This window comes from Convolutriloba macropyga, chromosome 1 (assembly GCF_964194025.1).
Source record: "Convolutriloba macropyga chromosome 1, txConMacr16.3, whole genome shotgun sequence".
Lineage (NCBI taxonomy): Eukaryota > Metazoa > Xenacoelomorpha > Acoela > Convolutidae > Convolutriloba > Convolutriloba macropyga.
Genome location: NC_134468.1, coordinates 63,140,049 through 63,152,887, shown reverse-complemented (window position 1 = coordinate 63,152,887; position 12,839 = coordinate 63,140,049). Strand labels below are relative to the sequence as shown.

Below are 12,839 nucleotides of genomic sequence, written 5' to 3'. Positions count from 1 at the left end.
TTTGAACGGTAATATCTCCATGACTACAAACACATCAGGCTGGAACTTATTTTTACAGGCTTCAGTATTTGTTCCGTCTTGAAGAATTAGAGTTTTAAGTTTTTTACATTCATATTTTTCCACAACTTTTATTTTCTCTTTGGTGGTTGACCCACGGTAGGCATGGATTGCTGTATCCAGTGGAATTGTTGCGTCACTTTCTAGTTTACCAATGATGCTGCTACCCAGAACCAAATTTGATTGTTCTTGTTTGAGGGGGATTAAATCAAAATATCTGACCTTCTCTGAAAAAACCTGGTTTTTTCGAGATTTTGATTCAGGGTTGGTTGTGCCCTCCCCTTCAGTAGTTGACTGTTCCAATGATTTGTCCTGCAGTTGTTGCTGATAAGTAACGAGCACATTTTCAATAAATTTTTCCTTTTTTGTAATCTTTGATGTCAGTCAAGATATAATTTGTAGGAAGTTTCCTTTTTTAGTTGAACCCATTCAGTTAGGGATAGTAATGAAGGATCAGTTTATTCATTTAGATTGAAATGCTCCTGGCTTTCTAGTTGAATGTTATTAGAGTTTGTCATAGACATTGCAATTTCTGTATTTTTGAATGAAAAAGGTCATTTTTTTTTGCTGTGTCTGCATAAGTGTAAAATCGATCAATGTTTCAAAAGAAGAAAGGTCAACCGTATTATTTGAAAGTTATTCGCTTGTCTGAATTTGAAAGTTATTCGCTATCCTAGTATGTTTTTAATGCGCTAGTTTTGCATACTAAAAAAGAAGTCCAAAATAACAGTTCAATATTCCGATGCTCTCAAATTAAGGTAGCTAGTCAAGGATTATATGTACAATGATGATATTTTAGCCATCATTTTAAAAAAGCTCATGATAACAAACAAAAATAGAACATTCCGAACTACATATAGCTTAAATATTTCGTAAAATAATTTATTGAGTTTTCTTGACTTCTCGATAAATGAATGAAGACAATTGAGGATGTGGAGCAAACAAACTGTTTAAAAGACGCTAGTTACTTGTTTATGTCAATGTTCATGTGATTCTGGGACTTCGTCATTTTGCGCTGCCCATTCAATTGCTCATCAATCTTATACAGGGAAAATTCTCCCTTTTTCTTATTTATTGAAATAGTAGAAAAATACACGACTCGTTTCCCTGAATTCATCGAACTATAGAACAGCTAAAACTGGCTTCAACTGCTGTAGATCTTATTTTCTTCTTGGCAAATTCCATCATAGAATTCCAAGTGTCCGTTGTTGGTGAATAGAAGTGTCGTTCCTGATTTATTCGATATCTGCATGAACTCCTAAAATAGCATTCAAAATTAATTACCGCCAGAGATTAGATACGCCATGAATACAACTTCTCGAGTTGTAACTTTAAACTTGTACAACTATAATATCTAGTACAGGCCATGAAGAAATTACGGCTGTTAGTTATCAGTATAATCAGTTATCACTAATCCAACTTTTAGCACCGATTGTGGCCACTAATCGGCGGAGGGATGTCTACAATCACATGAGTCAAAATTTGCTTCGATCAAGATCTGGTCAAAAAGAACTTATGTCCTATCCTATATGGCTTGAGTGCTTCAGAATATTCATCTATATTCTGCTGTTTTGACAAGCGAGATAAAAACGAGTAAATTAAACAGCAGAGAAACTCAACTCCTCTGCTAAGAACCAAAATTGATTCTACCTTGATCTGTTGTATATTCTTGGAATTCTGCTCAAATTTCTGCAATTTTTAAACAGATCTGCCGCGCTGAAGATGCTGATAGAGTAAAAAATAATTGAGGTTTTGATATGATGTTTGCGTTGGTTTTACATCGCAATTTCAGTACATGTCAATCCCAGTTTGTGCGAATTATAAAATATAATAATCTAACTCATATAGAGCTTTGATGCAAAATTTTTAACGGTTTTTCAGCAAACCTCTGACTTGACTTTTCGTGAATTTTGGCAGAAAAATTTTATACCGTTTCCTGTTCATTGTAGAGCTGTAGAATTCCCTTGTCATCAATTTCAAGGCCTTTCCAGTGTCCAGAAAGCCAACTCTAAACGGATATCACCACCAGATAAATTTTACCGCTTCTGTTAAAGTAAAATCATTTTGTGCAAAGTGAAACTCCCTTTATTTTCGTCTATGAAGATCAATGAAATACTAAAAAGAACGCAAAGAGAGATAACCAATATTGAAATTGGCAGATTTTTCTCATTTTCTCTGGATATCAGTTACGTTGAATTGTTGAAAGCAGGCCACATTCTTTTTAGCCTAGTTCACAAAAAAAATTGTTGGAAACTAAATACGTTACAAAATGGAAACCCGTTAAAAATTTTATAATAGGTTTTTGAGCAAATTTTTAATAAAAAAAATCCACTAAGTGTGAAACGGAATTCAACAAATTAAATACTCAATTGCGCTTAATTCCCACTAATGCATTAAAACAAACATGTAAAATTAAATCACATATTTTCATTATTCAATTGATCCAAATTTAAAATTTGAACTGACTGCAAATTTAAATTGGATGTATGAATCAACTTATTTTATTCGAGTTTTCATAAAACAATCCAAATCACCCTCATTTGGCGGATTACAGTTCTATGAAATGTGAAAAACATGCAACTATAATTGCAACTAACTTCTGCAAGTCTTAAATTTGTAACTATTTAGGAAAGCAGTGACCTGTTTTCCTGATATTCTCTTTGTTGTGAAGCTCTTGTCAGTCCCAAAAATTAATATAGTTAAATAGTTATACGCTCGGTCGATTTCTATCGTGTCAATCTACGTAGACCTCTTCAGTGTCATTATTTGTACCGAAACTAAAAATACCTTATTTCTTCTTCAAGTTTCGTGAACTACTTATTGATCGAGAAATGTCCTTAAAAGATTTTACAGATACTTTAAATTCTTTCCTAGAAAAGCTACATCAAAACTTTGTGGTGTTGCAGACTCCATTTAACCTGGCGAAATTGTATTCTAATTTTGTTTGAATTCCAAACTTTTGTTGACCTAATGAAAATCTTCTACTTTTGAAAAAACATTATTGAAAGTTTGATTTGGTGGAAAATATTTAAAAAGATTAAACTGTGAGAACATTTACCTTAATCGACTCATCTCTTTTCTTTTTTCATTTTTTTTCACATGAGGTGCAATGCAACGACTAAATGATGGAAAAAATCAATAATGAATATCTCTGCATGACGTTTTTATCAACATAACTTCAATATCGATTTCGCTTGATGATCATTGAACCTAAAGAAACTCTATTGAACATCAAGAGGCACAGAAATAATCTCATCAAATTATTTCTGTTATCTCTATTTGAATTTTGAAAATTGTTTTAAAAAATATGTTTTGTTGAAGATTTCAATGGCTTGATGGTCTTATTTATATTAAAACTCTGCTAAATCTTAAACTTATACTCAAAAAAGAAAGTCAAGTGGAAAACATATTTACTTTTTGTCTAAATAAAGAAGCCGGTTACATCAATTTTAGCAACTCAGACTAATGGCGCATTAACTTGGAAAGAAAAAATTAATCGAAAAATTTTCAAAAATATACAAATCTTGACAAAAGATTTTTTTCTAGATCTCTTCTAAAAACTGACTGCCGTGAGTTTCGTACAAAGCATTGTAAAATTACTTCAATTATATTTTACCGTATTCTATTAAAAATGTAAAAGTGCGTAGAACCATTAGATGACAATTTGAAATCTTGATAGCGAAGAAAATATCAGAGTTATTTATGCTTTTGTGCACGCAGAAGGTACAAAGCTCTATATCAGTTCCAATTGCATTTTTGGAACAAAGGATGTAGCCCAAAAAGTTGAGCAACCAACCAAAATGTCTTAGCTAAAACTGTTCCTTTATCTAATTCATTCAATTTCCTTATATCAAAATTAAACCTTTTGAGCAGCAAAACAATCTGATATTTTTTGTTAACACGTTTCGCAGGATGAGGTGTGCAACCCAAGCCAGCTCTGATCAGAATTACATGAGTCTTTTACACGGGGTACCATATTCCCAGACCAAAACAAAGAACAATTTTCAGCTCAACAGCAACTACCAAAAAATTAGTTTTTAGCCTGGTTTTTGATGTTCATCAAGTTAAATTGAGGAGTGTTCTTCAAAAAACAGTCAGTTTAAGGGTTATTTATCACATCAATTCTGGGTGGACTGGCAGTTTTCTCGGTTGGACATCTGGGTTCTGAGCAGACTTTCCGGACTTTCTGATCAGACCGGGCAGACTCTAGAAGGGGCACTGTTGAGGCTAACCAGATCATACCCCCAAACTATCCAAACTCTGGACCACGCAATTGATCAGACTATCCAGATTCTACTCGGGGCTGTTATCATAGACGTTCTAGACAAGCGACCCTGATCAGGCGCATCAGAACGTAGGTAGCCAGACTCTGTACAAGGGTCGCAGAGTAGCCTCCATGAGCGATCCTGGTCAGTCTGATCAGATATGGCTTAAATTGGTTCGTTCGTCACATTCTGGTTTGTGAATACAAATGAACAACTCGTGAAAAAAAAACCCTATGCTTTCTCCTTACATCGCTTACTTATTTTTTCTCCTTTTTTTGTAAATTTATCCATGATAGAACCATGATCATATGATCGATATATGCTGGTCGACGTGAGTCTATGATTGAATTAGAGTTCGCTTTCCCAGAGGCAAAGGATTGAACTAGCACGCAAATCACGCGCCTTATTTCTCGACTATCACTCAACTACTTCACTATCACCGCAAAAGTTTGCTATTACAATTTTTTGCATGTGTTATTATTTGTGTTTGTTTGTGTGAATAAGTGTCGATGTGAATTTGCATGTGCCCCAGGCCGAGGTGCCAAACCGAGTCTCTAGTGGCAGCCTATTTCAGAGCTGAATGTTTACATCCCCATAGTAAATCTTCAGGTCTGAATCAGGGTATATGCAGTCTATTTGCGCGTAACAATGACCATTCGAAAATTCACTAAAATCATTTTTGTCATGATTTTGTACTTAGCATAGCAAAACTGACTCTATATTATGAAACATAATAAAATCATGACAAATCTAAATTTTTGAAAATTTTACGATGCTAAGATGTTTTTTCTATAAGTTATGATTCAGCGCTGAGAAAAATGTGAGCTCAGTCGGGGCTGCTCATTCCGCACGGGGGGTGCCATGTAGAGTACTCTGAAAATGTGGTCCCCTTATCAAAGTATTCAGACTGCAGTTGGTGCCCTGGTCAGACTCTCCAGACCCTAGAGGTGGATTCAATCAAGCTATCCAGACGGTAGATTCCCGAGCCCAGGTTTTAGTCCCGATTTTGTAATCCCTAATTAGCGTGACAGAGGGAAGACCTGGGGATCAAGCCCCACTACCTCCTTCTACGTTTTTTTAAATTACACTCTTGTAATTACACTTTTCGACCATTAATAAAGCGGAGAAATAGGTTTGTAATTTTTATACACTTTGCACTCTTTTCCACTTTGCACTCTTTGGGCAAAATCCTTGGCCCGGGTTTACTGCGAAAGAGTGCTAGCCCGAACTCCCTGATCAGACCCAGCTTGGGTTGCGCACCTCAACCTGGGATAACTGTATATTGGATCTTATTGTCTATGCGGTAAACAAAACAACCTGGTGTCCTTTCACAAGAAAGCTGCTGCTCTGTTTCTCATCACTATGATCTGCAGTCGACCATATTTTGACTCCATTTCTTGTGAAATCATCAAAGCTGATTTCGTATTGTCCATTTCTGGATTTGTACTTGCCATCACTGATCCTCCTTTGTCCAACTGTTGAGAGGATGTGTGTAGACAGACAGAACATGCGATAGTGACGTAAGAATGGTTTCATGTATCCTGACACTTCATTAAGCCATGGAACATTGTACGCCACATACATAACCAAGAACTCTTCCTCAAGAGGAACTGTGAAATTTACTACTTCAACTCCTTCTGTAGTAAAAGTTGAAGGTATTTCTGAAAAACGAAATTCTACATTAGGCTCCATTTCAAAACAAAATCTCCATTTGCTGTCACAAAAATATGGAGGCCCTATATAGTTTCAGATGCACCCGGGATTGAATGTGAGGTCATAGATTAATTTAACAAAAAACCCTAAAAATTTAGACGGAGTGGTGGACTTTTAGTTTCCCTAGCCAAATTAAGTTTAAAAAACTCTGAAAAAGTGAAGTAAACTCTCAAAAAGCAATCTCTTGATTGAATGAGTTTTTTTGCCAATTTGGTTCCAGTGCCAGTTTCTCTTGACCTGATCTACCGTGTTTTTTATAAGTAAATTACTCAAAAAATTCTACTTTCAATGGACCAGCTTTAGCTATTAAATGTTACAATTATACCCGGGTCGAGGTTTGGTGGTTAATTTTTTTAAGAAATGCTGTGAAATAAGGTGAAAAAGAATAATTTTCACTGCGTGTTTCTTGCATCTTTTTGCAATGTCTGCGGTGAAATGCGGTGAACTAATTATTTTCACCGCGTTCTCAGTATTCTTACAAAAAAAAACAAACTTCCGTACACGGGTTCGAACCTCTCACCTCCTACAAGCCTTCAACTTCTTATTCCACTCCACCAACTTTCACTTACTTCAATGATATTTTTTGTGAATTTAAATCAGATTAAGTAAACTTTGGAAAGCAAATGCAGTGAATTTTCGAACTAAATTCGGTTAATTTCGCGGTGAATTTTTGTAAGAAATGCGGTGAAATTCGGTGTTTTTTTCACCGCATTCACTGCATTTCTTGCTTTAGTTTGCCACAAAAGTCAATGCGGTGAATTTGTAAGAAATGCGGTGAATTTCGCGATGAATTTTCGTAAGTAAAGCGTTGAAAAGCAGTGAAAATTTTTTTCACTGTACCCACCGCAATCATCGCATTTCTTACAAAATTTCACACAAAAACCGCGACCCGGGTGTATACCATAATTACTTCCATTCATTTTTCTGATCAAATGCTATCACATTTAGCTATTGGCCAAAAAACCTTTGATATGGTATAAAAAAGAAGAAAAACTGGTCCCTTGAAAACAAAAGACTTGCAAAAGACTTGCAGCCTCGCAAAAACGCAACCTAGTGTAACAATTGTTCGTAAAGTAGCAAACGGTCTCAAGTGATGTCCCGATTAATTGTGACCACAAAAAAGAGGAAATTTTTGCAATCTTCTATCAACTAAACCAATAAATAAAATAATAAATAAATAAACTAATAATTAAAAACTGGCAGCTTTCAACAGTTTCCTTTCCAAATTTATTAAAAAAAAATAAGAATCTTTGTTTGTCTTTGATGAACAAACCATTTTTGCACATTGCAGAGAAAAAACGGTCAAAACTTTGTCGCCGATAAGAGCCACAGCAGAAATGGTTGAGAATACAGCAAAGAAAACAGCTAGATAGTTGGATTGCTTTTCATTTTACCCTTTTTGTAATTGTGACTTTTGACTGCTGCAAAAGTCTACAATATTTTTGAATCAAGTAAAAGTATTAAAAGTTGGGAAACTTATTTCGATAAGACATCCGCGGTCCCAAACGAATGATTAACTTAAAATAACTAAGTTTTTCTTCCACAATTTTATAGTTCCATACAAGTTAAGCGTTCTTACAAGATAAACATTCTGCCTATATTGTAGCAAAAAAAATGAAACATCACAAAACTATAGAATCTGAAAAAAGTGAACTAAGATAACCAAAATCCAAAAAATGGTAATCAAAAATGAACGCTAAATAATTTATTTTGTGAAAGATGCTCATTTATGAAGATGAACGTTCAAAAACAAAAAGGTGTAAAAATCTAAGGAACTTTTTTAATAAAGCAATGGGAAAGCAGGTAATTGAGATATACTATTTATTTATTGGATTACAAAAGGACCTCTATAATTGATAAAAATGAAAAGTAACCGTTTTGTCAATTTAGGTCGCATTGCAATATGTTATCCAAACTGAGCAATTACATCCACGCCCTTTCTACGATAAATGACAGAATAATATATTGAATTGATCAACAAGAATTGAGCTCGACCGGAACGAACTCGCATGAAACTTAGAAGTTAGCCGTTTGACTTGCAAGTTTTTACAAGCCAACCAATCGACGTGCAGTTTCCTACAAGTTAACCATTTGGTCTCGACCCGGGATGTTTTTTTCATAACTGGATTTGGCTCAAAACATCAATTTATTTGCTTGTTTGATAAGCAGGCATCTCTAAATCTTATAACCCAAACTTTATCCCAATCACTGTAAAATTAGGGCATGCGTTTTAAGTACCTAGTACAGACCGTGGAGGACTTGGTAAAAAAGAAAACAATGTTATATCCAATAGGACATCAGGCGAATTTAGTAGGGTCAAATTGGCTCATTGGGATAACGCGGACTTTGGTTACTTAGTTACTAAAAATAGCTTTAATTAACCGATTCGCGTCAAACCGTTTTTTGCTCAGATGTTGCAACTAACGTTTATTTTCTTTATATGATAGCAATAGCTCAAAAGCGTTAAAGATAAAAGCGTAGGTAAAATCGGATTTGAAATGTTTTCTCTCGTGTATTAGGGTGCAAAAAGGAGAACACCTATCCAAGTAGAGTAAGGGACCTCTTAATTTATCAAATTAGCGTAACTTTATATGATTTAAACTTTGCACAAAATTCATTGCGTTAAAATTGGCATCAAAAAAGTACACGGAGGTTGGTGGCAGATCGAATCAACGCTGAATCAGTCTAAAATCATTCTGTTTTGTCCGGGATGGCCAGTACTCTGTTCATGTTCTAATTCACACCGGCTAGTTTTCCCCTTTCAAATAAGCTGCATCCAAATTATTATATCTAGCCTAACTACCGCTAATTAGTAATTGCTAACTATAAGCTACAAAAGTATGACATTTTGCTGCTCGGTCTTCATTTTGGTACATGAATATTCTTCGGATTTTCCAGGAGACAATTAGCTTGTGCGACCAAAATGACCTCAACATTATCGTAATGAAGATGAACTGCGCATTTAAGAAACTCGTAATATTCTTGATATACATTGTCTTTGATTTTTGCTATTGAAAAATACTGGTTCGATGATGAAATTCTCTGAGGCTCAAGTCCGTGTAGAAATTTTGAAAGGAATTGTAAAAAGAGAAATTAAGCTTTACTCTTATTGCCAAAAAAACTGTTCAGTTTTTCTCAGAACAGTTTTTCATCTGAGTTTTCCCTCTTTTCAATACTTTTCCCCTATAAAAATTTTGGAGCCTGTTAAAAAATGCAAATAAGGGTTGCATAAAGTTGGAGATGTTAAGACTGAAAAATTTCACTCTAGTGCTAAAGGAAAGGTGACTGTTGCAATTTACATATAGTTACATCCATCCAACCAAGGAATATGGCAATACGGCTCAATTGCGACAACTGTTTTCATTCTTAAGTCTTCGGGCGACATAATTTCCCATTTATTTTTGTGTTGTATTGCCGTGTTGCAATGTTTTTAGCGATACTGCGTGTCCGCTGCAGCATCAACGGAGGCTCAAAAATACCAGGATACAAAAAGTTTTCTTAGTTAATAAAGAACTTAAAAAATACCTTTGCTTGACTATCAAGGTACCTCGGCAGTATAATTCTAATCAGAATTTGGCCCCTTAAACTTTTTGCCGACTTTCAAAAGTGAGGGGCAAGAACTTACTTTTTTCAAATTCATTGTCTCCAAAAGTTGCCTGGAACAGAAGAGTGGGGTAGAAGGGAAGACCGTATTCCATTATAAAACATTCGACCATTGTATCTACGTCCAGCCCGTCCATTGTGTACAAACAGTCAACTATCCTTGGTTTTGACCAGGGATGAAAGAAAGCCAGAGGTTCTAACGTCAAATACTGTCCATTGCCATATTCAAGAGCGATATTCAACTGGTCCAGAGTAAAGTCAACAAACTCCATTGAGGGAAACGAAAATTCACAGACTGAATCCAATCGACAATCGTCTAATAAAGCAGAAATTCAGTGATTTTGCAGATTTTCCACAGATCTTAGAAGTTCTCATGACTACCCTAGTCAAGATGTCAACATAAAAATTTCTTTTAGAAAGCTTTTATTATTACGGAAAAAAGGATTTGTACAATAAATGGCGAATTTATTAAAACAGATGAACAGATAATATAGATGATATCCTTTAAACGCATTTTGAGAGAATACCCCAGGTTGAGATATGGACCCAAAATTTCCTCTGATCAGACTTTTCAGACCAAAATTATACCTCATCAGATTTTCCTGTCCAAAATTACATCTGATCAGACTTTTCAGACCGAAGGAGTTCTGATCAGACCATCTCCAGACCATGGTCCACACTCAAACGCAGAACATCGCCCCGACCATAATCAGACAATGGTCAGACTTTTCAGACCAATTTAACCTCTGATCAGACTTAATATAGACCCTTGTGCTCATATAATAAGATAAAATATTTATCGCTATAATAAATTCATTTCTTGAAAAATGATTTTTTTCTTTAATTATTTCAACTAAGGAAAACCCAACTCTAAAAGTATTGCTAATGAAATGAAAACCCAAGTGCGGAAAAGACACTTTCGAGTATTCAAATATTTCATGTAGTTTTCGAATGAATTGATGAACTTTAGACAGCTTTGCATAAGAACGTCTTTATCTACAGTTACTCCAAATCCATTCGAAAGGGTACCGAGATTTGCATTCAACTGGACTCTTTATTTCTGATCAGATAGGCTTCTGATCAGAATATTGCTACATCGTTAATTCTTGGCAGAGACAACATCTGTGTGTAACAAAAACGAAAAACCAAAAAAATAGAAAAATTAAATTGATCGAATCGGCCTCTGATCAGACAATCATGCACTCGAAGCTGATCAGAATCAAGTGTGCTCGAAGCGGTTGTGATCAGTCCCAAGTCCGCTCGAATCCGCCTCTGATCAGACTTTCCAGGCCAAATTGACCTCTCATAAGACCAGCTTCAGAACATGGTCTAGAATGTACTTCGCTCGAACTGCAGTCCAGAACCTGTAATTGCCATCTGGAAACACACGAGTGTGCACTCGATTGAGTCTGATCAGAGAAAATTTTGGTCTGGACCTCAAAAGGGCCTGGATATCAATTAAACGACGTGTATCCAGTACATGTCAACTTAAGTGTCATAAATATAACACCGTACAAAAAAACTTGCTCAATATTTTACTGCATTTTAGTTATTAAGCTTCCCTCTTGCTTCACTTATATTCTCTCCAATACAGAAAATGGCTCACCATTTTGTAAGCAAATTTGTGTACTTTTGTATACTCAAACATAAGCGTAGAGGTAACTTTGCGATAACTACCTCCGATTAATTTTAAGAAACTGTTTTGAGTTGTAATTTGTTAATGTTTCGTCGAATTCTGTGATCAGAACACAACAACCGCTCTTTTCCAGCCATTTGTAGCGAAGAAATTTTTTCTTTCAAACTTTCCCAATTTTAGTCCAAAAAAATGTTTTCTTTAAATTCCATTTTTTTCTATGTAATGAAAAGGGATTGAATAAATCGGTTTTCTGTACCAATTAAAATGACATAGTTGGCGGAAAAATTGATCTGAAAAGAGATTTCCGTTCCCCTTCAGAGAATTTTAATTAACTGCAGATCAAGATGTTTCTTATAGAATAGTTGGGTATATTATCAAACTTGCAAACATCAATTTTTATGAAATGAATATTTTATAACAAAATTAAGAGGTTAGACAATAATTGAAACTTTTTTTAACCAGACTGTTTGGAGCTCACTTTTGAGTCTGATCAGAACCAGTTTAAAGCGCGCTTGAGTGTGATAAGGAACTTCAGCGGAACTGAGTCTAATTTGAGTCTGATCAAGACCAATTCGAACGCACTTGGTGCGCACAGAAACTGTCGAGCGCACTTAAGTCTGATCAGAGACGTATTCGAACGCACTTCGAGCTCACACAAACTATTTATAGATGTCGACGTTTAACTTGCCCAGGTCTAGGTAAAGACTTATGAAAAGACAATGCTCGATCCAAATATACTATGAAAACTTTAGCTCGACTAAGACCTTAGCTGTACCTAAAATTCTGGAAAAGACTTTAGCTAGACCCAATATTTGGGTTGGACTTAAGCTCGACACAGTGTTTGCAAACAAAGTCGAAAGAAATTCTTTTCTTGGGTCCATCAGTGGTCCTTTCATAAGGCTGCTTTTTCGCCATTAAAATTGTCCGTCCAATATTTCATATAACGTAGTCAGCGTGTATGCTCCTTCATTTTTTACTATTCAAACGAACCACTAATCCCTCAAAAACTTGTATTATTTTTTACGAAAAAGATAGTTCATAATTTTCGAGGGGAAAACAAACTGAATAACGCCGAAATTTCGTCTTGGCTAATGGGACTAGGACCGATATACTTAAGCTAGCTGGTTTAACTGAATCAAGTAATGTGGTATTATACTCGAGCTGCCATAACTCTTTATCTTAAGATTTGACGTAGATCTTAAGGCCTCTGGCAGTTTTTCAACCGTTTTGTAAGTTGGACTGCTCTGCTGCAAAGTTATTTAGTCTTGCTCCAAGCTCTGCTTCTGTATGTACAAAAGCAGAAAAAAATGAAAAATTTCGAAACCACTTATGAAAAGACTAATGTTGGACCCATTCAAAGACATTTACTCGACTTTGTTGGTTATGAAATGACTAATGGTGGACACATGAAAATACCTTAGCTATAAAATGACTTATGAAATGACTTAAGCTCGACCCATGAAAAGATATTAGCTCGACTTTAACTAGGAAGCTCGACCGTGTAATTATAGTCAATATTGCCCCCCCCCCTACTAGACTTTTAAAGTCTTTTCATAAGTCGAGGC

The 12,839-nt window shown here is 35.3% G+C and overlaps 1 protein-coding gene across 1 annotated transcript; it reads right to left on the bottom strand.

Moving 5' to 3' along the window:
* Positions 1-971: 971 nt before the first annotated feature.
* On the bottom strand, positions 972-5,879 carry LOC142350502 (uncharacterized). The gene is made up of 3 exons (XM_075402355.1): positions 5,640-5,879; positions 1,988-2,065; positions 972-1,315 (listed from the first exon to the last, which is right to left on the bottom strand). Exons 1-3 carry the CDS (start codon positions 5,856-5,858, stop codon positions 1,202-1,204), a joined length of 411 nt encoding a protein of 136 aa, XP_075258470.1. The 5' UTR covers positions 5,859-5,879; the 3' UTR covers positions 972-1,201.
* Positions 5,880-12,839: the final 6,960 nt, after the last annotated feature.